Below are 24,730 nucleotides of genomic sequence, written 5' to 3'. Positions count from 1 at the left end.
GTGGGGATAATTCAGAAGCGCAAGGTTGGGATATGTAATGATGTACGTATGTGCGTAGTGTAGTGCAATAGGTTACTTACTTACTGATGTCACGTTATGTTACTATGATGTGCTGGGTTTGGTCTAGTTGTGAGCATTGATTGGGAGAGAGGGCCTTTGCGGGTCTAAGCCTAATAAGGCTCGAGCGGTGTGCCAGCCCAGGTCCGGCTGTGTAGCCTTTGATCTGAGTGGGCAGCAAGCAACACATAAACCAAAGTGGGCTTCTCCTCCTTCCCTCCCTCCCTAATTTGCCCCCTTTCCCCCCTAAGGATCCTGAATCATCGTCTTCTTCTTCTTCTTTAGTTTAGTACGGGCAAGTTGTTTAGGGAGAGATGTTGTGCTGTTTTGCGCCAGTGCCTTGTCTGGCTTTGCCTATGTATCTAAAATAACGTCACACCTGTCTTTGTGGCGAGTTATCAAAAGGAAAGGCTTCAGAATAGTTCGGCTGTGTTTCTATCCTGCGGTGTTTTCTGTGACAGTCCATTCAAGAGTCCAAGACAAATTACGTATATTTGTGATGCAAGGCGTAAACTAATAAACTCGCACCTGTTGGCTGGCTGTTTGCTACTACTGCTACTTCAGCGCGAAGGCCCTGGGGCTAGGGCCAGGGACAAGAGAACAAGAGCCGACACTCTCCTTGTGTTTTCCTGTTACAGTTACAGTCACCACCAGCAGCCCAGAGATATGTCTATACTATTAGGGGCTTGAAAACGCTCTTCTTCCTCCTCCTTTTCAGCTTCATCTTTAGCTTCATTTTTTTTTGGCTGCTACTCCGCCTCTTTTCGCCTATTCTTAGGTGGTGGTGCGGCTGCCTTACAAACTTGTAGGAGATGGAATAAGAGCCAAAAAAAAAAAAACGACCACGCCTTTTCAGAACCTCCCGCAGTTGCCGTCGCAACCTCAATTTCCTCGAAAAGAATATCCGAAATCAAACCCAAATCCCAAAGTGGAAGTATGCACGATTATGATTTGTGATTGTGCTTGTGATTTGTTTATTTACATTTGTGGTTACCGTGGTGGTTGCTATGTGGGGCGGCCGAATAAACATAGTAGCACCACCGGCAACCAACTCTTCAATGATATACTACATGGGCATTAGAGTTCCGTCCCGTCCATCCTCCTCCTTTTACTTGCATTCTTCATTTTTTTTTTTAATTCCATTTGTACATACCACACAAAAATGCACAGGTTTCATCTGTGTAGAATGTACTTCATTGTATAGCGGGCTTGGGTAGTGGGCTAACGATATCCATGTATGTTTAGCTTTTTTAGGAGGTTTTTCCTTAGGCAGAGATCGAATGAATGGAAAACCAAATCCCATATTTCTTCTGCATAAACTTGGAGAATCACGCTCACAAAGGCACCTCATCTTCTCTCTCTCCAAACTAAAGGCCAATTGCCAATTTCACCTGTGGTAGTGGTTCGCGTGTCTGTTTCCCGCGTTACTCCATGCAACTGATACGCTTGTGCCTCTCTTGTGCCACGCTTGTGGCAATAGCGTGCGCTCTTGGTTGCCGACTTGCCGACCTGCATACATGCATTTTGCACGTCAAACACAGCTATTAAGCTATTATTTATTGTAAGTTTATAGTATAGGATTTTCTTGCCCAAGAAACAAATGCTGGCATAGTGGGTGTGTATGTGCAAAGTGCAACGTGTCGCGTATTTACCGCGCTTTCGCGGTCGTTGTCTGTGTTCATGAGTCTTCATTGATCAACACAAACAAGCCTCCTCTTTATCACCATCCCGTGTCTACCGCTATCCGATCTCCCCTGAGAGTTAGCTACCCTTGTCTACCGTTACCCGTGCCTCCCGGAAAACTGTCTGGCGTCGTCGTGGTCGCTTTGTGCGGGTAATGTTTGATTGTCGTTCTTCTTGGCTTAGCACCCGACTAAAGGAGGAACGCATGGGAAGGCAGGCAGGCAGGCAGGCAGATTCAGATCAAGAGCATGTTCACGTGGTCTAAGTCACGAGGTTAGGCTAGATTAGGTTTTACTAGGTATAGTATAAGCTAGCAAGATATTTCTGTGGGTTTTATTTATTTACTTATTTTTCTCTCCTCTTGTGCATTAGGTGGGGATGCGCATAGTTAGGCGTTTACGTGGTATCTTAAATGCCAAAGCACAAGCAAGAAGAGAGGCAAGAAGAGAGACGGAGAGGGAGTGCGTATGTATGGATTTTCTTTATCTTTCTTTGTTGTTCACTCGTCCTTGAAGTAGGGATGTTGCACTGCTCTCTTGGCGCTTATACGATGAATTGGGTCGTACGTAATTAATTTATCCAAAAGATCAATTCCATTGGCATCCAACGATGGGATTACTTCAGATAAGTCCCGACGGTTCCATTTGGGGAACGTTGTCTTGAAATCTGGTAGGTACACAATATCGGGCCAGGTTCTTTCATTTGGAGTACCAAGAACCCTGAATATCTTGAATATCTGGTCAATTTCACTGTCCCCACTGAAAAGCGGCTTTCTGTTGCACATCTCAGCGAATATACACCCAATAGACCATACATCAACACCTGTACTATACTGCTTGCCTCCTAAGAGCACTTCTGGAGCTCTGTACCATAGAGTAACAATCTCGTGAGTATAAGCCCTCAATGGCACTCCAAACGCTCTAGCAAGACCAAAATCTCCGAGTTTTAGGTTTCCATCTCTATTGATTAATAGATTCTGTGGTTTCAAATCACGGTGGATAATTCTATGAGCGTGACAGTATGCAATACCCTTACATAACTGCATCATGAATTTCTTGATGATATTAGAGCCCAATGGCTGGTCCTTAGGAACTGACTCCATGTATCGTTTTAAATCCAGATCTAAAAACTCAAACACCAAATATAGCTTGTGCGCATCCGAATGCACAATGTCATAGAGTCTCACAATATTATCGTCTTTCAGCTCCTTCAATAAAGAAATCTCACGAATTGCTGTGCTGGGAACACCTTCGTCTTCGGATTCTAATCTAATTTTTTTCATCGCCACAATCCGATTTTGATGACGCAAGTCTACCGCCTTGTAAACAACACCATAGGTACCTTCACCGACTTTCTCGAGCCTCTTATAATTCGTTAGTTCAGACATTGATTTCTAAGAATTGATTATTTCCTTTCGTACTTTGATAATGAAGATAACTGTTAACTTTATGATATGATTTTAACAGATTCTTGATGTAATCCGATCTTCACTCTGTGATTTTTCTTCGATTCTTCAATAAGTCGACCAATGGATAGAATAAAATGTTTTTGGCTTTCGATCTTTTCAGCTTTATACTAGATATGCTTATGAGCTTGAACCAATTCCTCTTTCTCTGTTATTCTACCTCACCTTCTGTTCTTTCGATCTAGATCACACTTGCTACTTCGTCAAACCATATTATTTGTTTGTATTTTAAATGATTTAAGGTTCGTCAAGCAAAATGATGCAGTGAAAAGAAAAAGAAAATGCCAAACAGAGTAAATGTTGCATGTGGCCATAGTAAAGAAAAGGACTATAGAAGAAACCCCCATGTAACAACGCGTTACCCATGCCAAATTTTATACCGCTGGCTCAGTCAAACCATAGTATCTTATTCTCGATATCAAAAAACAAGTAAAGTGTTGAACTTGGCATGTAAATTCATATTCAAACCTAGTGGACAGGTAAACGAATGCTATGGCGGTATATAACGGCTTATATGGGAGATCTTAGAAAGAATCGAGAAGTAGCTTGTCTTTTTATCTATATATTTTTTGCTGATTTGTTTGTTTATTCTTTCTTCGCTTGTCTCGCAGCCTTCTTCAAGGCTCTCTTTCTGATACTCAAATGGAAAGAGTAGTTAATGCTATTAGCTATCTTAGAGTAAACGCCTACAGTGTTGACAATAATAAAGTGGTAGAAAGCATGAGACCAGTAAGGAGTAGTGGTAGCATAACGCTCTTGGGCACCACCGCGTTTTCCAATGGAGTTCAAAGCAGATTTAACAAAGTTCTTAGGGTTAGGAATGAGAGCACTTGATCTTCTAATCTTGGACATGGCACTTGTAACCAAGTAGGACAAAACCAATTCAACATCAATAGAGTCTCTGGATAGTTCTCCGGCTAAAGCATTAGACCAACTCTGGAGAAATGCCTTAGAACCACTGTAAGTAGCCAAGAATGGAGTTGGGAGTAACCCACCGAAGGAACCCATCGTCAAAATCAACCCGCGACACTTCAAAGTCTTAACACTAGCTTTCAATTGTGGTAGCAAAGTTTGAGTTATCATCAAAGTAGCAGTGTTGTTGATGGTAATAATATCTCTCAATTCGGATTCTTCAGTTTCATCAAATGGAACTGGAATAGAGTGAGATTTACCAACGTTATTGATCAAGACAGTAACAGGTAGGCCAGAACAAACTTCTCTGATTAAAGCATAGTTTTCCTTGGTGTCTGCGCTGACATCAATAGCTAAAGTCTTGACATCAATCTTACATTCATTCTCGATTTCTTGCTTTAAAGCTACCAACTTAGATTCAGTTCTGCTGATCAAAATCAAGTTGAAACCACGTTTACCCAATTGTTTTGCGTACTCCTTACCGATACCATCACTGGCACCAGTAACCACAGCATAGGCACCCTTACCCTTACCGTATTTCTTGAAGTTAGGACCTGGAATAACAAAAAGGTCCAAAAGCATCTTAGCGAAGTTTAAGGACAAAAACAAGACCTTTGACACACCGAACGTAAACACCACCCATGCTGCAGCATTTAGATACTTGCATTCGCGCAATTTATCTATGTTGTATAATTGTTCAACTAGAGTAGTCATCTTGGAGTAGTATGCCTTGATTATGGGGCTTATATTCTTTGAACCTCACCATATTTGTCAATTGAATGATATTCATTAATTGGTTTCTTAAAATCTCTTTCGGTGTGTAAATATTAAAAGTTTCTTGTGAGAGGAGATATTTAATAATATTCTATCAAAAATTAGAAAAGATGAAAAGGAATCGAACCGATACTAGGAAAAAAATATTATTTGATACAAGGGTAATCGTAAAGGGACTAAATATAATACTACAAATAAGTCAGGATACTACTATAGTTATTAGTATATCAGTTCATTAGTAAGCTGTCAAGCTTCTCCTGCGTTAGCTGTACATTTAGTGCATCTTTCTCGCATTGGGTACTCATTAGACCCAGTTCAAGCTCATCTCTAAATAGTTTTATCTTGAGCTCTTCTATCTTATTGTCAATTTCATCATTTTCCTTATAGATCTCCTTAAGCTTTGTTGTCCTAGAGCCAGCAGAGTGTATCATATACAGGAAAGGACTTTCATCTTTAGGTATGACAAATTTTTTGTTGAACTCTTCAGCACCTGTATATGGACTATTCTGATGTGTTGCTGATGTTGGTGTTGGTGTTCTCATATCCTGTTGCGAGGGCGGAGACCTTCTATAGTTATGATTAGCGTTGTATCTATTATCGTTATGACGGTAAGGATGGTATGAACCTCTCCAATAAGACTGCCTATGTGCTCCGTGCGCATTATGAGATGGGGGATGATGATTATGATTATGATTATGATTATGTGGTTGTGATTGTGGCTGCGACTGCGGCTGTGTGTATCCGTACCCCTCTTGTTGGTTATAATCTTGGTTATTGTAGTATCCATCTTGTCTGTAATTCGATCTGTATCTTGGACCGCCTCTATGGTTTCCACTACTACCATTCTGTTGGTAACGATATCCAGAATGATTGTATCCGCCGTACCCTCCGCCGTAGCTTCCACCAGATCTGTAGCTTGATCCTCTATCACTATGCTCACTCATATTTGTAGTGTATAGTTGTTAACTTAAAACTTGTTGCTCTTCTTTACACGAACTGCTATGTTGAAACAACCAGGTTGATAGGTAATTCACTGTCAATGTCATCATTATCCTCTATTACTTCTTTGTCTTCATTTCATCTTTTAATTTTTCAAAATTGTTGGTAATCCAACAGCGTGATAAGCACGTGATTTACAAAGCGTATTATTACTATTAGTATTATATATTAGTGCTATTGATGAAGAACATATTTAAGTACAGATACAGTGTGAGATATAGCAATGGTCGTTATTATTAATGATGATACGATTATTTATTCATTAACCCACTTGTTCAAATCATTTCTGATGCGAGCCCTGAATTCCTTATAGAGTTGACGCTCTTGCAATTCAAATTCCTGTTGCATGGAGTCACTAATATGTATATGAATTGGTTTTTCTGCTACTTCATATCTCCAGAGCCTATATTCTATCAGTCTTTTGAATCTTATTAGAGAGCAGTTTCGAATGTCCAATACAGATAAATTGGGGAATCCATTTTTCGTAACGATATCGACGATGCTGTTATCTGTTATTTGCTTGCACCCATTTATAGACAAACGGACCAGCGTTGTTGAATGCTTGTTATACAATTGCCATATCGACACATCCGAAATATTGGTGCAACCAGAAAGTCCTACAGTGGTTAGGTTTTCTAGCTCGCATAGTGCCATGACTGTCAAGTCTGTGATTAGGTGGGGATTGTCATGTCTGCCCAGGTTTATACTTTGTAATTTAGGACAATGCGTGACAATTGACACTATAGACACGTCACTGATCTGAGAGCATGCACGTAGGTCTAATTCTATCAAATTTGGCAGTCCCTTAATCAACGTGATCAATTCGATATCGGAAATTCTCTTATCCCCAGCTATAGTCAGTTTTGTGACATTGTTTGGGACGACGAGTTTGTCAAAGACCATTGGTATTACTGGGCTAATGTAGAAATTAAGTGAGTTAAGCCTCGAAAAATTAATATGCGGGAATTGTGTATCAATGAATAGTTTTTGTTGCTTTAACTTATAAAAAGTTAAACTCTGTGGATGAACCATGTTATCTTGTTCGACAATCCTCAAATCTCCTGATATTGAATGTGGCTGGATTACCAAGTCTTGGTTAATAATTCTTGACGCAACTGCAGCCCATAAAGGATTAACTTTCGAGCAATTGTAGAGAGACTCAGGGTTCAAGAGCTTGAATATGCGATGCAATAGTTCTGGAATACAGAATACAGGACTTGTAAGATTGGCATGGTTGCTAGAAGCTTCTGACACAGATAAGGAATTTTCTAAAGTCAAACCTTGGAATTCAGCATTAAGTACATTGGTGTCACATCCAAATTTTACTGGAGATCCAATAATCAATTCTTCATCTAGTGATTTTGATTTTCTTTTCAAGGCAAACGTCTTCACAGGAGACGACTGTGGAGTTGCAATGGATAGTGACCATTTCTGGAAGCGTTTACTGCATTTTTTCAAAGGGGACTCACAATTATCACCATCCTCTATCGGATTGAAATCTTCATACCTTGTTCTTTTCGTGTTGACGCTAGTGCCACAGGACATACTACAAGAAATAAATGGGAGAAAATTATTATCCACGGTTAGGTAATTTCGGTGCTATGCGAAAGTCAAACAAATAATATTGCTGATGTGTTTTTCTTCTACTGTTGAGAAGCAGCGATCGACTGAAAAGCTAGAAATTGGACTGACGTCAATTTTTAGCGTCGATTAAATTGTAAAAATGAGCGGACAGAGATAAGTTAATATCTCAGGTAGGAATTCAATAGACCCTAGGGGTGTATGGTAGCTGGAAATATTTCAACTGGTAGGTACCAAACCAACTTGCTTGCTTTGTAAGGATGAGCTAGGAAGATTCAAAGAAAAAGAAGAAGCAGTGGGGGCGGGGCGGAAAAAAATGGATGAGTTGTATTAAAATAAGTTGTCCTTGCCCAAGACACTGAATGATTGCTCAATATCAAGTGTTCCTTGCTGTCATACAGAACACAGTGCTGTCTCAAAAGTACTACGAAAACCAACAAACGACAAGAATACTTCAACGCTCCTACTTCACAAAAAACCATACCAATATATATAATAAAACCACACTTCCAGGCGTATAGCATCCCGAAACTGCAGAATTCCAGTTATGCAACATGTCTGAAACGTTAATCCCTTCATCGAACCATGAGATGGGACCGAAATGCCCAGCAATGGCGGGTCACAACCTTACCGCAAGCCTTATTTCATTTCTATTCCGTCTTACTAACACAAACATAAACGTAAACATAAACACAAAAAATCCGTCTTCTACGAAAACATGGCATTGGCAAAACGTTCGATGAAAATCCTTACCAGCGGCTAGCACCTACTGCCCACCCCATTTGTTTACAATTCCAACTTTCCTTCACTCTGTCTTACTGTTTTTCTTACGCCTTGACATCGTTTCACTACCGTTTTGCATGCAGTTTAGCATCGCATCCTGTTTTATGCTGGGTCGATGCCCTTTTTTTTTTTGTTTTTTCTTTTTGTTTGAAAGACGAGACCTGCCTCGAGTAAGAAACTAACTATTATGGAAACAAACGCTGGTTCAGAAAAATGCTTGACGAACGGCGAACCAAACCAAACGTCCAGCACTCGGGCCCGCGACCCGTCTTCGACCACCAGGCAAAAACAGGAAAACAATTAAAAAAAAACGTAAATCATCTATTACTACCACTTGCGACCAGTAGGGAGCGTTTAGAGACCCGCCTTCCCTCCCCAGCGGGCAAGATGGCTTACACCCCCCAGTTTCGCCCAATACAATATCGCCCGTAAGCAATCACGTGATCAAAGACTACCGAAGACTCATTTTTCAATCTCTAGGTAAGTATACAAATAATATATATATAAGGGGAGAAGAGGGAGAGGATGGGTGGTTTATACAAAGAGGGGCCATCGCGAAGACGTTAGATTGAACAATGCAAAGAAAAGAAAAAAGTATTCTAGATCGCCACCATTTTCGATCTACTAGGAGAGTATTAGGCTCCAGGCTTGTCCCTCCCGTTATGGCAAATTGCTTCTGTATGTGCCATTAGAACCACTGACATTCATCTTATATTATATACACACTAATTTACATATCGTATATCCATACAAGACGGCAACTAGCACTCTGCCCAAAGGTGTTCTGTTCACGTCTGGAAAGAAAAAAACCGAGAAGAGGATAATCTGGCCAAAAAAATCCAGACCAAACCCTCCCACCCCTTCGAACCTGTTTTATGTACGACGTGTCTCTGAGGGGCCTGTCATTTACGTTTGTCTGCCCTCGGTTCTATATCAAATCAAATTCGTATCAAAATAGTATCAATTTCGTATGCACTCTCTACACGAGTCGAGGGCCTTGGAGAAGTCCCAACCTCCGCACATCGCAACTAAAAGGTACTCGGGCCCTGTCTTGCCCTGACTATATTATAATATTATTTTTCTTCCTTAATCTCTCAGAAAGAATAAGGGATCTATAAATGTGAAACATTATAAAAAATCGGGGGGATGAGAAGAGAAGAGATGACGAACTCGAGGAAAGCATAGACATAACGACAGATAGTGAATACGACAGATAGTTAACAGTAAATCTTAGTGTTAGTAGGGTTAGAACATAGTCTATCATCATAGGGAATTAATTTTACGTGAGATGAAGAAGCATTCTCGGCCTGGGTCTAGGACTAGACACGATTTCAACAGATCAAGACACAGTCATAGCCATTCTTCTTCCGCTGGTAACAATAGCAGCAACATTAACAACAGCGGTATGAATTCCAACGGTGAGAATGATAAATATGATGGTAGTAGCTCTGTTGTTGAGCATGGATCACCCGAACAAGGGTTTAGTTCTCAGCAGCAGAAGGCCATTATCGAACACTTATTGATTACGAAAAATTCTGCTCCTAAGAAGGATTATTCGCATGTGCCATGCAAGTTTTTTGTGCAAGGGAACTGTCAAGCGGGTGATTCCTGTCCCTTTTCCCACGATTTGAACAGTGCTGTCAGCGAACAGACATGCAAGTATTTCCAGAAGGGTAATTGCAAATTTGGGATGAAATGTGCTAATGCACACGTTCTACCCAATGGCACAAGACTCAACCCACGGAGGTCCTCTTTGCCAAATGCGGCTAATTCGAATTCCAGTTCCAATCCTAATTCCAATCCTAATTCTAATTCCAATGGTATTTCCAATTCGATTTCTAATAAGCACCACAACTCGGGTAATATTGTCGCAGGATCCGCAAGAGCAGAACATATGTCGGGGCCAGGCTTGGCTCCAGCTTTGCCTGCTTATCGAACAACATTCACCACAATATCGAAACAGCAACAACAACAACAACAACAACAACAGCAGCAGCAGCAGCAACAACAACAACAGTTTTCGACACCGATTACAAACTCCTCGAGTTCCTTTATGTGGACTTCAGAACAAACTTCGCCCATCAATTACAGCAATTTGGTTTCAAATGAAGTTATGCAAAACTCTGAATTTATTGGCAATAACACCTACGCTATGGAGGGGCCAAACACTCCGCAGATGTTCACATATAGTTATGAAGCTCCATCAAGCGCTCAAAGTAACACATATGCTTACCCTACTAGGTATTCGGAATACACAAGCCCAAACTCTCATTATGGACCTACCGAGCTTCAGCTAGAAGAGACCCTTTTGCCCAATGAATTGTCTGACTTGCTAACTCCAAATGAAAATAGACGCAGGGAATCGTTTAACAAAGCCTCCACAATGACGACTAAGCCGCTCTCTGCACCTAATTCATTTTCTTCTTCTTCAGCCAGTGAGCCAAGACTCTCTTACTCTTCTTCCTCTTCAAGCTCTGACTTTGCCTGGCGCAACCTGACAAGCTCGAACCAAAACATCGAGTATTGGCAAAATCTAGAGCAATTAGAGAATAACTTAAACAGGTTTAAGATAGAAGAACAGGATGAAGATAAGCTTAATGCTAATACTTATCACTTGTCACATGAGTCAGCTAGCCCACATCAGGCGAACATGGTACCTAATTCTCAAGGTTTCCCTGCGCATGCACGCAGTAATGCTTCAGGTGATACACAATTCATGTTTGATGATTTACATGGAGGCATCTACTAAATCTTGTTTAAGGCACCAACAAAAAATAATATTAAAAAAAAAAATGATACCCAAAATCAAACCAATGTTATCAAATAAAAGTCAAAAACAAAAATAATTTACTAAAACAAAAGCCGGTTCCTCAGCGTTTTCTAACTGCGTAGCAGCTACGTGGTTCACTTGGTCATATATCTCCTTACTATTCTTTCTTCACCCAGAAAGAACCACGCAATATAAAGACTAAAACAATCTGCAAAGAATGATTATTGACTAGTCATAGTGAGTCAGAGTCTATCACATTTCAGAGTTGATTACAGTGTGGTGACGCAATCTTCTTCTGTTATTTTGTTGTGTGTCGTTTTTTTTTTTGCTCTGAGTATATTCTAAGCTACAACAGTATGTGTCTCTGAACTCTCCAGGATAACGGCCGTACGGGGGGTCATATTGGTTTCTCCCTCCTTTCACTCTGTCATTCTAACAAAAAGCCGCAGAAAAAATAATATTAAACATCTCACTGAGTGCTACAACACTGTCTAAAAACGTAAAAAATGTACCCTTAATCAAAGGGTTTGGTTTTCTTTTTATTTCTGGCTCATGATGAGCAATGGGAACGCTCAACTTTATCTTCCTCAATGAATATCTGACTGACGTCAATCGAATAATTCTGCATTTCGATTTCTATTTTTTTTCTTCTTAATTTTACTACTGAAACAAGGTCGTCGTCCTGTTTTCTAAAAGATATTTTCTTCCTCTTCACATTTTACTCCTTATTCCTTTACTTTTGCAAATGTTAGGTTCCCTCATTTCTATCCTCTCCTTCTCGCAGACTTTTTTTGTTGACCTACATAGTTGCTTGGCTGGACCGAGCAAAACTGGTGATAGGTTAAAAATGAATTATACACGTATACACAATACACTCGCTTTTGTCTTCTCTTTTTCTAATAATATATACGTAACATTTCACATGGATCGTCGGACACACAGGCACGCCGTAACATGTTGGAAGAAGCGCTTTTCTTTCTTCCATTGTCTTGTGAATGTTGTGAAAACGAAACATTCTGCAGAAGCTTCGTTCTTACAATTTAACTTTCCTTTTACCAAGAAGCTCTGATATTCACAATACTGATAGAGAACATTCCATGTGAATATGGCAAATTAGCCTTGCTGGCGTTGCCTATCGCCCGAATGATTCAGGCACAGAAGTTTTTTTTCCACTCACGCCGGCTTCGGTACATGTGCCTTGACAAAAGAAAAACCGGCAGCGTATGTAGTCGCGCATTATCATCTTGCTTTTAACAGTAACGTAACAATCGTATTCATTAAATAATTTTCCGCATAGAATGTTTCGCGTGTGGATATTTTCCTTCCCTTCATTCATTCCTCCGTTAGCAATGCGAGGATTTAACAGCCGTGAGGGTTTATCCTTTCAGCAAATGTTTCTGTCTGACAAGCGGTTCCTATTTTTTTTTGCTTTCGCCGTTAAAAAAAAAGTTCAAGAACTACAGTCTTTTCTATTGCGTCAGTGGCCCAAAAGAAATGAACGTTTGCTCTGTCTTAGGTCAAATCCCTCCTTAGCAGCTTCTAATTTTCAAATGGGCCGTACGTGCCTTAAAAGGGTTTGCAATCTACTATCTCAACGCCTAAAGGACAGCGCACAAACCAATAATCATCAATTTCACTTCGTTCTACGCAGCAACCGCTATTGACTAGCGCCTAACTTATGCTTCTTGACGCTTCACTGCGTCCCTTGAAATGAGGCAGGTAATCACCACTGATAGTGAATAATAGCTACTAACGCGACTAACAACCCAATCTGTTGATATGCTATAGGATGGTACGGCCGCTTCTATTCATTCCTTGAAACTTTAGAACTCTATTTTTCCGCCTCCCACCCTCCCCCACGTCCCAATGAGTGGTAGCCTAAAGTTTGTGCCTGTCAAACTCTAAAATATCAGAAGGAAATGCATCGTTAATGGTCCGAAGGGTTCCATTATTCGAAATCTTTCTAAGAGGCTTTCACAGTAGGCATTAAGCTTACTTCTCCGGTATGGCTATTTTGGCTCCGATTATATTTCCTCTTACGATTGTTAACTTTTTTCCCAACTTTTTTTTTTTTTTTCCATCTTTCGAGGCTAGGATCATCGCACATCGTTCGATATTGAACGTCGTACGGCTCTTAAGCCAAAACTAAAGTCCTTCCTGTATAAGCACATTGCAAAACTACATCACCGCTTGCGCTATTCTTCCGTACTGCACCATTTTTTTTTTTTACGAGGGAACGAGTCTGGACCAAAAGTAAGTTCAATCATTCCCCAGACAAGTAGGTAGCGTAGGGTAGAGTAGATAGTCAAGTGTGCGTGGGTGGCCTTATATGTCTCCAGCTAATCTTCATCTTCCTGATTTATGTATTGAATAAAAAAACGGTTCTACCTATGGTTCTGTCTAGGTACATAATATAATTGAATTATAAGCTGACATGCACGAACTCTGACATCGCCGTTAGCAAGGTGCGGCACTTAGTAGTAAAATCTTGATTCAAATCACCGAAGTGGCAGCAGTAGTGGTCGTAGTGTGTACGAGTCCAGGTATATCTTTAAGTTTACATGAATATATATATATATATAAGACCAAGAACAAACAGGATATGGAGTTCGGAGCTTAATTGGGATATTCTTTCAGATTTCAGAAAGGTTCGGTTGTGTAAATGAGTTAATACCCGTCACAGATCAAACATAATATGCATTCTAATATGGCTCAAGTTGCGAACAACTCCCGTGCCAGCTATTATCTGTCGTCGACGGATTATGATTTCGATTTTACTAATCGTTATGAGAATTCTACAGGCGATTCTAGTATGGGAGATTCAAACACAAGCCCTCTGTCGGCAAAGAATTACACAAGAAAGTCTCATACCAGGAGCTCCTCATCGCAGTCCAGTTCTAGTCACGGAAGCGGGGATTACATTCTAAGATCACCCATACAGTTGGAAAACAATCCAGTGGCTATTCGCATGCGAAACTTCAGCTTTCCCAACTTCGACGTCAATTCGGAAATTGACCCACTAGCCGACTCTGAATCAAAGAGACAATGTGCTCCCCCAGGGAAAGATCTGTTATCTAAATACCATCACAGGGCAATGAACTCTGGTCAGAGCTCTCTAGGACCTGGAAATTCCTATCCAAGTTCAGAGGAATCTTCTCCCAGAAGAAGCGCAAATTCAAGAACCTGTTCTAGCTTGTCATCATTTTCAGTGGATGCCCCAATCCTTAAAGGGTGTGCAGAACTGTCTGCAAATCCATTGCAAGAACATGTACACTTTGAAAACGAAAGTGAAAACTTATTCAATCAACTTAGAAGCTATCGGATTGGCTCGCAAGTTGATTCTCATAGCAACAGCGACAAAGAGTCCCATTATGACGAAGCTGACCTCCAGGGATTGAGATCTGCCTTCCTGCGGAGTAGTAGAAAATCGAGCTTGGAAAATCCAGGCAGACAGTTGCAGGAATTCAAAAAGAGGCAATCTCTCTCACGCATGTCAACATCATCAATAGTAACTCCTCAGATGTCGCCTCAGATGTCTCCAAGAGGGACTTTCCATAAAAGAGCATCTGCAATTTCTGATTCTCAACACACACTATTATTCGATAATTCCACCTTTAGGTTGAGGAAGAATTCAACTTCGGAGTCTGAGTTTTCGGCCTGTAGCGGCGAATTACCGAAATTGTTCAAGATCGAGACAACAGGCTATTGCAACACATACAAGAAACATTCAACAGTGCCTTCGCCCAAATTGACCATTGAAAACACAAAAGAGCAAATCCGCAGAAACTCGAATGGTCATTTTGAAAATTTCCACCAATTTGCAAAGCTGAATGGGATCGAAAGGCGTGGATCAGTGTTTGCCTGTTTACCGGAAACTGGTGACAGCGTAACCGATCCAAAAATCAATTTGGACTTTGTTACAACTTTTAAGATGGAAAGACCTCCACGATACAGAAAATACAAAACGTACTTCGAAAAAAGATTAGCATCCACTATATCGGAAGAAGGCTCGAGCTCACAGCCTTCAAGTGATTCATCATCGTCTTCTTCATGCTATTTATATAAAGAAAAAAACTCGAACAAAGATAAGGATGACGAAATGTTGACGTTGATAGACTTTTTGAAGACCGATTAGTACTCGCCTCATTAATAAGATATTCTCAGCGTTATAAAAACAGCATAAGGACGCATTACTCTCTATATTAAATCTAATTAACCCGTTTGACCAATAGAACAAGTACTTTGAATTCCGTAAGCACCTAAATAAATATTAATAATATATATACCCCTAGGATACCCATAATACTAATACTAGTACGTATTAATACCATCATTGAATATATATTCTCACACGTAACTGAAAATCTCGTGAAAAACCTCACGAACATTTAGTGTATAATTAGCGTCTTCAATCCAAAGAACCCTGTCCATTTCCCTTCTGCCGGAATCCAGATCTATTTGCTCTAAATGGTGAATTGAGCTGTTGCGAACAATACTATACCCAACATATAGTACAACAAAAATTACTATTATCATATACGATGAAATGAAGTTCGATGTCTTCCAAACAAAAAAGTTTTGAATGCCACTCATCAGAAGAAGTAGTGTAGTGGACACAATTCCAAAGATGCATAGGTACGGTTGAAATGGTGATTTATAAGGATATTCTTTAGAATTCCGATCGATAATATCAGGACGTCTTTTGAGGGCGAGATAGAATCTCAAAAATGAAAGATTCATTCCAAGCCACATGATCACTGATCCTGTACTTCCGATACTAACAAAGAGCAAAAGAGCCTCTGTGCTTCTCAAATCCAAACACAATAGACTCAGAAAGCCTAGAGCTCCACAGAATAAGACTGCTGTGTAAGGAACTCCGTTTTTGAAACAATATGTGAAAACGATAGGTGCCTTATTCTGTGAAGCCATCGAATACAGCGTTCTACTAGAAGCATAAAGTTGAGAACTTGCTGCAGATATTCCTATGCACACAAAAACACCATTGATAATGTTAGCAAGCTCACACTGTTTTACAGATTTGAACGCGATCACCCAAGGTGATTGATTGGAAGATTCGTTAAAAAAGTTATCGTTTGAGAAGTGACTGTTACAATTCATACCACCAAGCTTATTGATAACATCCATATAGCTTTCAATACTATTATCGGAGCTTTTACGATCATCAGATAATATTCTTAATAGCCTAGGATCACCCGCATAGATCACGGTGCCGACAATGAATATGGAAAGCAAGTAAAAGAGCACAACTCTTACAAATATTCTCTTAGTAACACTTGGAACTGTTTTTCTTGGGTTTTGAGCTTCAGGAGCAGCGATGAACCCAATTTCACTGCCAATATAAGAGAAGATAGAACTAACACTGCAAGTAATGCAGCTTAATATAACCCCACCAAACCCCCCGATTCCTCTTCTAGAACCAGACCCATAATCTTCAAGGTCATACGTTGGCCTAAATGGGCCAAATGTGATATCTGGAGATGGCGATTCGTTTTTTGTCCAAAACTTAAAACCTATGTAGCTAGTGTTTTTGAATCCACCACAGTTTAATATGATAACCAATATTATTAAGCTCACTACGACTAGGAGTTTGAAAGCACTCATGATATATTCTAGCTCACCGTATATTCTTACATCAAGTAAATTTATGCCTGTGAGCACAACAATTAAAATTGTAATAGTAGCAGCCATATGGCTGTTATCAGTTGCTACTTTTTCGAATGGCTTATAATACGATATCATCATAGCGCTAGCTATAAGTTCCGAAGGAAAAGCTACTGCATACGATAACCAATGACACCATCCTACAGTAAAACCAAACGAGTCACTAACAAAACGCGAGCACAATCCAGATATACCAGATATCATGGGAATAAATGCTAAAATCTCTGCGAAAGAGAATAATGTGGCTAGGATCACAAAAGCTCCGTACAAGAATCCCAAGAAAGCTCCCATAGGGCCGGCAATGGAAAAAGCTCTCCCTGAATTTAAGAATAAACCTACGCCTATTGTTGCTCCCAAGGATATCATTTGAAGATGTCGTATCTTGAGTTTCCGCTGTAAAGTTACATTCCGCTGGGTCCTTCTTCTTGTAGCATTTCTATTCTTGCCTTTATTGATATTAATATTATTACCGTTACTATTATCGCTATTATTATTGTTTTTATCATTACTATTATTATAACCGTCATCTGTGAAATCATCGTTATAACTGCTTGTCGCAACCTCTTGTATTTGAGTGATTCCGTTCTTTTCGTATTTAAAATCGATGAAGTCTACCTCCGGCCCAACATTGTCTATTATTTCAGTAGATATAAGAGAGTCCAATTGAGGAACACCAAATTCATATCGGCTGCTTCTCGAACCAGCACGCTTTTTTCTATTGAAAAGGTCTGTTATGGTATTCCGCCAACGACGATTTTGAGTTCTTACTACGTCATATCCCCTAGTCAGTACTGTATCTAAATGATTAAACTGTGGTAACGGAATCCCTGATTCCGAACTATTAGCTAGGTATTCCTTTAATTTATTCCTTAAAACATACTCTCTATCTGAGTTCTTCTTAAACTGCCCAAAGTCTGTTGAATTCAATGCTGATAACGCAGATGTGTTTCCTGCTAAATATATCCTGCTAAGACAAAAACGATCACTTTGAAGACTAGATTCGATGTCAGACGGTATTTTTTGACACATTTGATCAAACAGTTTGGTATCTATTGAACAATTAGGATCATCATCGTGTCGGACATCGTTGTAATCCGACAACTCGTATCGAATCTCAGGAAAAAAACCAGGAGCTGCCTTGTTTATCATCCAGAAATTCTATCCGTTGTCATCCAGTCGCACCTTAGTTATATACTCCTTAATAGGCGCTTCATCAAGAAACATCCTCCACTCACCACACTTCACTGTCTCTCATAGTTCTTATCTCTTAAAATCAATCATTATGCAACTCCCCGGGCTTTTAACTCAGATAAAAATTCTGGATGAAATACGTATCACGTGCAAAAGTAGCTACAAAGGGAAATCACCTTCAAATTGAGTATATCAGCATCTATCAAGCCCGATTTCCTTTTAAAATCTCAAAATACACTTCCGAGTAACCCAAGCTTGACCCCTTCAGCCACCACAGGAGCTATATGTGCTCCTTTGCTTAAATTTTCTTTCCTTTTAACTGGAATCTCATTAGACCTGATACAAAACAATAAAATATATTGATATTATAGTAAACAACAATAAACAAGTTTAAATCTTGGAGTGGAAAATAAAGGTTCACGCGTTACAAGAATTAAAGGAGTTGAGTTAAGACACCTCCATGGTTGAGTATTGTTTTGTGTTTTTTTGTTCGACATGGATTGGGCATTAGAAGCTGCAAAAAAGAAGTTCAAGAACCAGGCGGGTGGATCGCGGTCAATAGTTGAATCACTTAATGACTTTAATGGCGTTATACTGAAGGGCCACAAGGAAGCAGAGGATATATTCTATCGGAGTAATGACTGGATCAATATGGAAATGGAAGCGCTTGGCTTCCCCAGGGGCGATGGTACAAAAGTCGCTCCGGTAAGTCCTGAGAAGAGTTTAATGAATGATGATGAAGCAAGGGAAGAAAGCGATGCAATAGACCAGGATGAAACAGCAAAAAAGATGGATATATCATACAATCGATCAGAATATTCATTAAGTACAAAATCGAAAACTCAAGGAGAACAGCATGGAAAAGAACGACAACATAAGCAAGAACAGGAAAGAAAACAAGAACAGGAACGAAAAGAAGAGCGAAAAGAGGAACAAGAACAAGAACAAGCTCAAAAGGAAGACCTGCAACGTGACAGAGAAACACAGAATCAGAAAAGGGAGGGACCGGTACTAAATCATAGCCAAGAAGAAAAACAACTTGAAACTCACGAATATGACGCAGTTGTATCAGGGGAACCAAATATTCGTTATGTAACTGATGAACATACAGGTGACAGTAAAGGACCACAACAAACTGATTTACAGGACAACAATAACACAAATTTTAACCAGAGACTATATGTACAACCTGCAATTACTCCCAAAAGTCTCTTAGGAGATGATACTGGTAGATTACAAGTGAATTCGTCTTCTATAAAAAAAAGCACAGAATCTTCTCTTGCGAAATCATCTCCTTGGCAGGTTCAAAGAGATAATAAGGATTCAACCTCAACAGGTGAAATTAAATTAGCAGTGACAAAGGATACTTGGATACTCGATCAGGATATTGATCAAAATAATCTGGCTTCCGATCTTGCACTTGATGAGAAGATTCATCGCGATTCTATTACAAAATCGATCAGAGATCGATCGCAAAGAAGGTCCAACATGTTTGTACCTTTACCCAGCAAAGATCCATTGATCGTTCAACCCACTCCAAATCACAATAGAAAGAGAACATATGTGTCAGGTACACTTCAACATAATCAATTTAAGAAACAAGAAACTGCAGCAGCAGCTCACATACCACCATCGAGTGCACAGCTTAAATCTAAGTCTCCAAGGTACGAGGGCAATGTATTTGAGAGGCTTTCTAACAATTTAACTGAGTCATTCGAGAGAAAAGCTGCAGAACGCAGAGCTATATCTCCTATTCGTAATAAAAGGAACACAACATCACCTAACAGGTCGCAAAGACCAGGGGCTTCCATACATGGCTCTCCAACTAGCCGGAAAAATGCGTCAAGTACATCTCACACAGATAAAATTCATCACACTCTGAAAAACATATTTGATTCCAGAATCCCTCAACTACCGAAAAAGAACACTACCGTACAACCTCTGAAGAGGAGAGTATCAAATTTGATTGACAGATCCAAGGTGCAGGAGAGAAAATCACTAATACCAAGGATACAGAAAGTTACCCCTGTAAAACGTATAAATGGAACTACCGTCACAGAAACAAGTGAAAACAATCATATAAAAATAGGAGGATCAATAGATGCGATGCAATCAGTATCAAGAGCAAAGGCATCTGTGCCAGCTCAAAAGTCTACGCTAATATCTCCCAATTCACTAGAGCAGAAGATAAATGCTCACGACAGACTCACTAAATTTCAACTAATTCCAAACAGCACAAACAGCAAACAGGAAAAGGATGTTTTGAAACAAAAACTAAATAAAAGATTAAGTGAGGTGATGCGGAATCAACAAGAACAGCAAATGAAGAAAAAGTTTGAAATGCAGCAACGCAGGATCTCTCAGGCGGACGAAGAATCAAAAAGAAGAACAAAAATTCTCTTGGACCATAATAATTCTACACTGCCCACACTTTCCAAAACAACCAACACCAATTCGGTATTATATGATATTAATACAGTGGATTATAGAGAAATGATAGGGTTGCCGCCGAAAGGAGAAGAGTCTAATGGTGATGTAACTTTACCGGAAATTGCATCAGATGATGAGGGAGATAATGCTGAAACTGGACGTACTTTGATGTCGTGGGCAGAAGCTACTAAATTAAAGCAGCAATTGCTATCACAACAAGATTGGGATATTGAAAAAGTACTAGGTCCTATCCCCGTTTTACATATCGACGAAGTATTTCAGACTAATACATCTAGACTTCAGAAACTTAAAAAGAGGTGAATAGTCTAGCCATTGCCATGTTAAGATGCCAATATACCAATACTGACGATAGCTTGTCTTCTTATATTTTTATTATAATTAACTTAAAGATGACGACGCTTGATTACATATCTATAGTGTTTATAATCTCTTCATTACTGCTGCATTTTTATCCCACTTGCTTAGCCAATCTTGGGCTTCAGATTTTGGCACGAAATATATCCTTAAAGCTTTATCAAAGAGAGGCACGACAGGTTTTTCCATCTTAAGAACATCGTGAAAGGTTACTTTCTTACCAACTTTGATTAAGCCCCCAGACAAAGTTTCCATATAAGCTTGGAGTTTATTGCTTGAGAAATCTTTGTGTCCAGGTTGAGCGAACCACTCTGCCGGCCTGTCAAGGACAAGGTCCAGAAGATCATTTGGAGTTGAAAGTTCTGATACAGAAGCAATGAAATCGAACTCATCAGTAGTTGGATATAGAACCATAGCTGGGAAGACCAACTGCGATTCGAAATCAACTGGATTTTCCAATTGTAGTTTTGCATCTTGTAAAAGCTCAGCCGGTTGTTTGGTGTCTATCAAAGAAATGTTTCTGATCTTAATTGCTAGATCCAGGAATTCTTGAAGTTCCTTTTCTTTTTGTTTCTGCGCTAGCGTGCGCTCTTCAGCTTCTCTTTGACGCTGTAATTTTTCATTTATTCTTTTACGTATAGAGTTTAAAGCCACATTTTCAGGATCAATCGCAAGACCAACTTCGACCGCTTCTAAGGACTCCTTCAACTTTCCAATTTCCAAATATGCCCTCCCTATTCTAAAGAAAGCCTTGATATTCTTTGCATCTAACTTCAATGCTTCTCTACAATAATTAACACAACTTCTGTAATTTTTGATTTCGAGTTCGCACGCAGCTAGGTTCAAATATAGAGATTCATTGATAGAAGGAACATCGCACTTGATTTCTAACCCCTTCAAGTACATCGCCCTCGCATCCTTGTATCTTTTGGCTTTGAATAGATCGTTACCTTGGTTTTTAAAGTTCGTTGCAATTTCATCCGGCTCACCTTCATAGGCCATGGCCTTTAAAGCCTCCAATTCTACATTATTCTCATCTGGGTCCAACTTATTCATAAAGAAGGGCATCTTGTTCAACTCCTCCAAGACTTCATCAGTAGTCTTGTTCCGAAACTCTGAAAGTTGTGGTGGAAGCAACGGGTCATTTGGACCAGGCACATACTTCTTAGGGTTCTCCATATTGTTTCGAAGTCCGGAGATAAATTGAATCACCGATATATATGACCTAATAAATATGAGAAATAAAACCAACACAATAATGAAAAGATCATCTTTCTGTTTTCAAAACATCTCTAAATAGCTTCGTTTCGTGCTAATCTGAAATGATTCGATGAGATGAACAAGCTCTACATTGAAGCTGCTTGCAAAAGAAAAGTGAAGAAACTTAAAAAAATATATATATGATGAGGATTTACTGTCAGACTGGATCACGTGACCATAACTAAGCAAAGTTGAATGTAGAAAGATAATGCTTCACGATAATACCTGAGTAATTGGCAAATGAAATAAACTTGAGAAACGTGAAAAAAACATTTGAAAATAAGAGGGTCCAAGTTGATAAACATATATCTATATAATGTCATGATTAATAGCGTTGAATTGAACTCTTAACTTCTTTTATCTTGGCTTTTTTTCTACCTTCATGAATTAGGTATACTTCTCCCAGTTTTCTGGTCTTCTAAAGCCCTGAGAATTAAAGTATTCCTTACCGCAAGCGTAACCCCTAAAGGTGAAATCTATCTCAGGATCACAGGTGCATTTACCCTTACTCCGAATATCGTCAACGAATGGGCAGTTACTGTAAGGTGGATGATGGTAGCCAATATCATTGAAGTAGTGAATTCTATCACGAGAAAGCATGATAGAAGCAGCGATGGAATGGATAGGCGCATCACCCCAACGCTCATAAAAGAAACCACCAGATTTATCTAGGTAATTGAAGTAATCGAGGTATGCTTTAGATCTGTAAAAGTTTAGGTTTGCGACCTCAAAGTTAGACCAGAAATGACACAAGTTATATTCATTACCACCATCATCAGAGATAAAACCAAGAAGATTATCTTTATGAACGTAGCCTGGATTTTCTTCCAGGAATTTTTTAGTGGTTTCCCACAAGGTTTCAATTGTCGCCCGGTATTCATGAATGGTTATGGTAAAACCTAGGGTGATATCGTTGTCTTGCATAAACTGGAAGACATCGTAGTCTATGGTACAATAAAGCTCGGTACTAGGTTCCACACGCCAGTACCAATCGTATTCAGCCAATAGAGGATGTTGGAAAAAGAAACCAGATTGGAAGCGGCACATATGACGATAACTTTCAGAATCACCGTATATAATATCTTTCATGTCTACTCTCGCTTTCGCAGCACGTTCTTGAGAGATGTAATCTGGATACGACCAATGCTCCTTTGGAATAAGACCGAACTTGGAGTTAGGTACGACTGCCAAGATATGCTTTTTGAATTCTTCCGTGAAAGGTTCATCATTCAAGAACACCCATGGATAGTCAAACTTACCATTGAATTTGTCTTGAACAGAAGCAATTGATTTTGTTAACTCCCATATTTCACTGTTTCTAACCAAGGATACGAAACAAGCTTTAGGTTTATCTTTCTTTCCCTGAACCACAGTTTCAAACGCAGCACCAGCACCGGTTATATTGAAAGGGTATACATTTTTATTTTTTGGCTTATCGTTTGGCCTGTCTAAGTTTAGAGCTGGAGGCTTTGAAACACCTGGCCATGAAAATGTGTCATGGGTATCCTCCTTTTGCCCATACTCTTCTTTCTTTGGCTCTTCTTGCTTGGGATCCTCAGGTTTAGGTTGAACCGTAGAATCGAAACCTGGTACTGGAGTAGGTTTTGCGGCAGAATCCGAAAGAAGTTCTGAAGTAGGAACATTTGTATCGACGTTAGTGCCATATTGCAAGCTGTTTCTTATTATAAACCAAACAGCCACAACGAGCAAACCATTAATGATCCATCTTCTCCTTAGGATATCCCCATTCAACACACTCATTCTTTGTAGCAAGTCTATGTTTAACGGTTGCTCGATAAACCAAACACTGATTAGAGTTTAAATGTTGACGTATGCAAAGTGGTTTTGCTTGCTGATGCACTATTAGTACGTATAATTTACAGTATAATGAAAAAGCAGCCGTTGAAACTTAAAAAAAGTATCGAACTGCAATGTCAAACTCAAACCTTAACGAATTATTTTGAAGCTAGAGTCTAACTATCACGTCATTCACTGTAATATTTCGACAAACTAATTAGTGATTACAATGATCAGAATCAATAGATAATTACCGAATTATTGACAAACAATACAAACGACTGAAATACGAAAAGAATAAATGAGCGTAGACTATCTGTGAAGTCGCTAGGAAACTTTTAAGAAAGGTAGTTATATTAGTACATGCAACTTCACATTTACGCGATCAAGAAAATGTTCTTATAACAGAGAAATTTTTTACTTCTGAATGGTTTCCATTTATTTTCATTGTTCTGGAACAAGGAAATGCCTAGAAACTGAAAATATTATTCGTCATATAGCAAAAGAAAAAAAAACACTGTAGAAAAGTCCAGCCTGCTAAAGCTAGTTGTTTCAAGCTAAATTAGTAAGATAATGAAATACGTAAACAAGTGTACGAAGACTCTGACAAAACAAAGGGACAGATGATATATATATATATATATATATATACCGAGAGAGAAGAGGTACGAATAAAATGACAACAACTCTTCATTCGAAATTTAACGTCCGGAGTTTTGTCTCCGCAAATCTTTCTTCTCGGCATTTGTAGCAATAAAAAGGATTGACACTTTTACTCTCATTATTATTATTATATTATTATTATTATTATAGTGATACTATTATTAATTAAGTGAGTTAGGTAATTTTGTATTATGAAATTACTTCAGTTGGAAGGGAGACCCACATCAACACCAAAATGAGCATTGGCTACTGTGCGTCTTAATAGAAGAATTAATTTCGCCTCTGGAACGTTTTGCACTTTTTTTTTT

General features: G+C 39.3%; 10 protein-coding genes across 10 annotated transcripts; 3 read left to right on the top strand and 7 right to left on the bottom strand.

Moving 5' to 3' along the window:
- Positions 1-2,239: 2,239 nt before the first annotated feature.
- CDC28 (cyclin-dependent serine/threonine-protein kinase CDC28) lies at positions 2,240-3,127 on the bottom strand (the record flags this gene model as incomplete). The annotated part of the gene is made up of 1 exon (XM_022818865.1): positions 2,240-3,127. One exon carries the CDS (start codon positions 3,125-3,127, stop codon positions 2,240-2,242), a length of 888 nt encoding a protein of 295 aa, XP_022675489.1.
- A 663-nt stretch (positions 3,128-3,790) lies between these two features.
- On the bottom strand, positions 3,791-4,831 carry IFA38 (ketoreductase; the record flags this gene model as incomplete). Its single annotated transcript, XM_022818864.1, has 1 exon — positions 3,791-4,831. One exon carries the CDS (start codon positions 4,829-4,831, stop codon positions 3,791-3,793), a length of 1,041 nt encoding a protein of 346 aa, XP_022675488.1.
- A 287-nt stretch (positions 4,832-5,118) lies between these two features.
- LGE1 (Lge1p) lies at positions 5,119-5,835 on the bottom strand (the record flags this gene model as incomplete). The annotated part of the gene is made up of 1 exon (XM_022818863.1): positions 5,119-5,835. The coding sequence occupies one exon, from the start codon at positions 5,833-5,835 to the stop codon at positions 5,119-5,121; it is 717 nt and encodes a 238-aa protein (XP_022675487.1).
- A 310-nt stretch (positions 5,836-6,145) lies between these two features.
- On the bottom strand, positions 6,146-7,435 carry AMN1 (Amn1p; the record flags this gene model as incomplete). The annotated part of the gene is made up of 1 exon (XM_022818861.1): positions 6,146-7,435. The coding sequence occupies one exon, from the start codon at positions 7,433-7,435 to the stop codon at positions 6,146-6,148; it is 1,290 nt and encodes a 429-aa protein (XP_022675486.1).
- Positions 7,436-9,542: 2,107 nt separating this feature from the next.
- LEE1 (Lee1p) lies at positions 9,543-11,003 on the top strand (the record flags this gene model as incomplete). Its single annotated transcript, XM_022818860.1, has 1 exon — positions 9,543-11,003. One exon carries the CDS (start codon positions 9,543-9,545, stop codon positions 11,001-11,003), a length of 1,461 nt encoding a protein of 486 aa, XP_022675485.1.
- Positions 11,004-13,719: 2,716 nt separating this feature from the next.
- On the top strand, positions 13,720-15,159 carry ICS2 (Ics2p; the record flags this gene model as incomplete). The annotated part of the gene is made up of 1 exon (XM_022818859.1): positions 13,720-15,159. The coding sequence occupies one exon, from the start codon at positions 13,720-13,722 to the stop codon at positions 15,157-15,159; it is 1,440 nt and encodes a 479-aa protein (XP_022675484.1).
- A 212-nt stretch (positions 15,160-15,371) lies between these two features.
- SSY1 (SPS-sensor component SSY1) lies at positions 15,372-17,855 on the bottom strand (the record flags this gene model as incomplete). The annotated part of the gene is made up of 1 exon (XM_022818858.1): positions 15,372-17,855. One exon carries the CDS (start codon positions 17,853-17,855, stop codon positions 15,372-15,374), a length of 2,484 nt encoding a protein of 827 aa, XP_022675483.1.
- A 537-nt stretch (positions 17,856-18,392) lies between these two features.
- SLI15 (Sli15p) lies at positions 18,393-20,648 on the top strand (the record flags this gene model as incomplete). Its single annotated transcript, XM_022818857.1, has 1 exon — positions 18,393-20,648. The coding sequence occupies one exon, from the start codon at positions 18,393-18,395 to the stop codon at positions 20,646-20,648; it is 2,256 nt and encodes a 751-aa protein (XP_022675482.1).
- Positions 20,649-20,768: 120 nt separating this feature from the next.
- On the bottom strand, positions 20,769-21,881 carry CNS1 (HSP70/90 family co-chaperone CNS1; the record flags this gene model as incomplete). Its single annotated transcript, XM_022818856.1, has 1 exon — positions 20,769-21,881. The coding sequence occupies one exon, from the start codon at positions 21,879-21,881 to the stop codon at positions 20,769-20,771; it is 1,113 nt and encodes a 370-aa protein (XP_022675481.1).
- A 468-nt stretch (positions 21,882-22,349) lies between these two features.
- MNT2 (glycosyltransferase family 15 protein) lies at positions 22,350-23,723 on the bottom strand (the record flags this gene model as incomplete). Its single annotated transcript, XM_022818855.1, has 1 exon — positions 22,350-23,723. The coding sequence occupies one exon, from the start codon at positions 23,721-23,723 to the stop codon at positions 22,350-22,352; it is 1,374 nt and encodes a 457-aa protein (XP_022675480.1).
- Positions 23,724-24,730: the final 1,007 nt, after the last annotated feature.

Source organism: Kluyveromyces marxianus, chromosome 3, assembly GCF_001417885.1.
Source record: "Kluyveromyces marxianus DMKU3-1042 DNA, complete genome, chromosome 3".
Taxonomy (NCBI): domain Eukaryota; kingdom Fungi; phylum Ascomycota; class Saccharomycetes; order Saccharomycetales; family Saccharomycetaceae; genus Kluyveromyces; species Kluyveromyces marxianus.
Note: the sequence above shows the minus strand (reverse complement) of the source record. Positions and strands in the feature narration are given on the sequence as shown.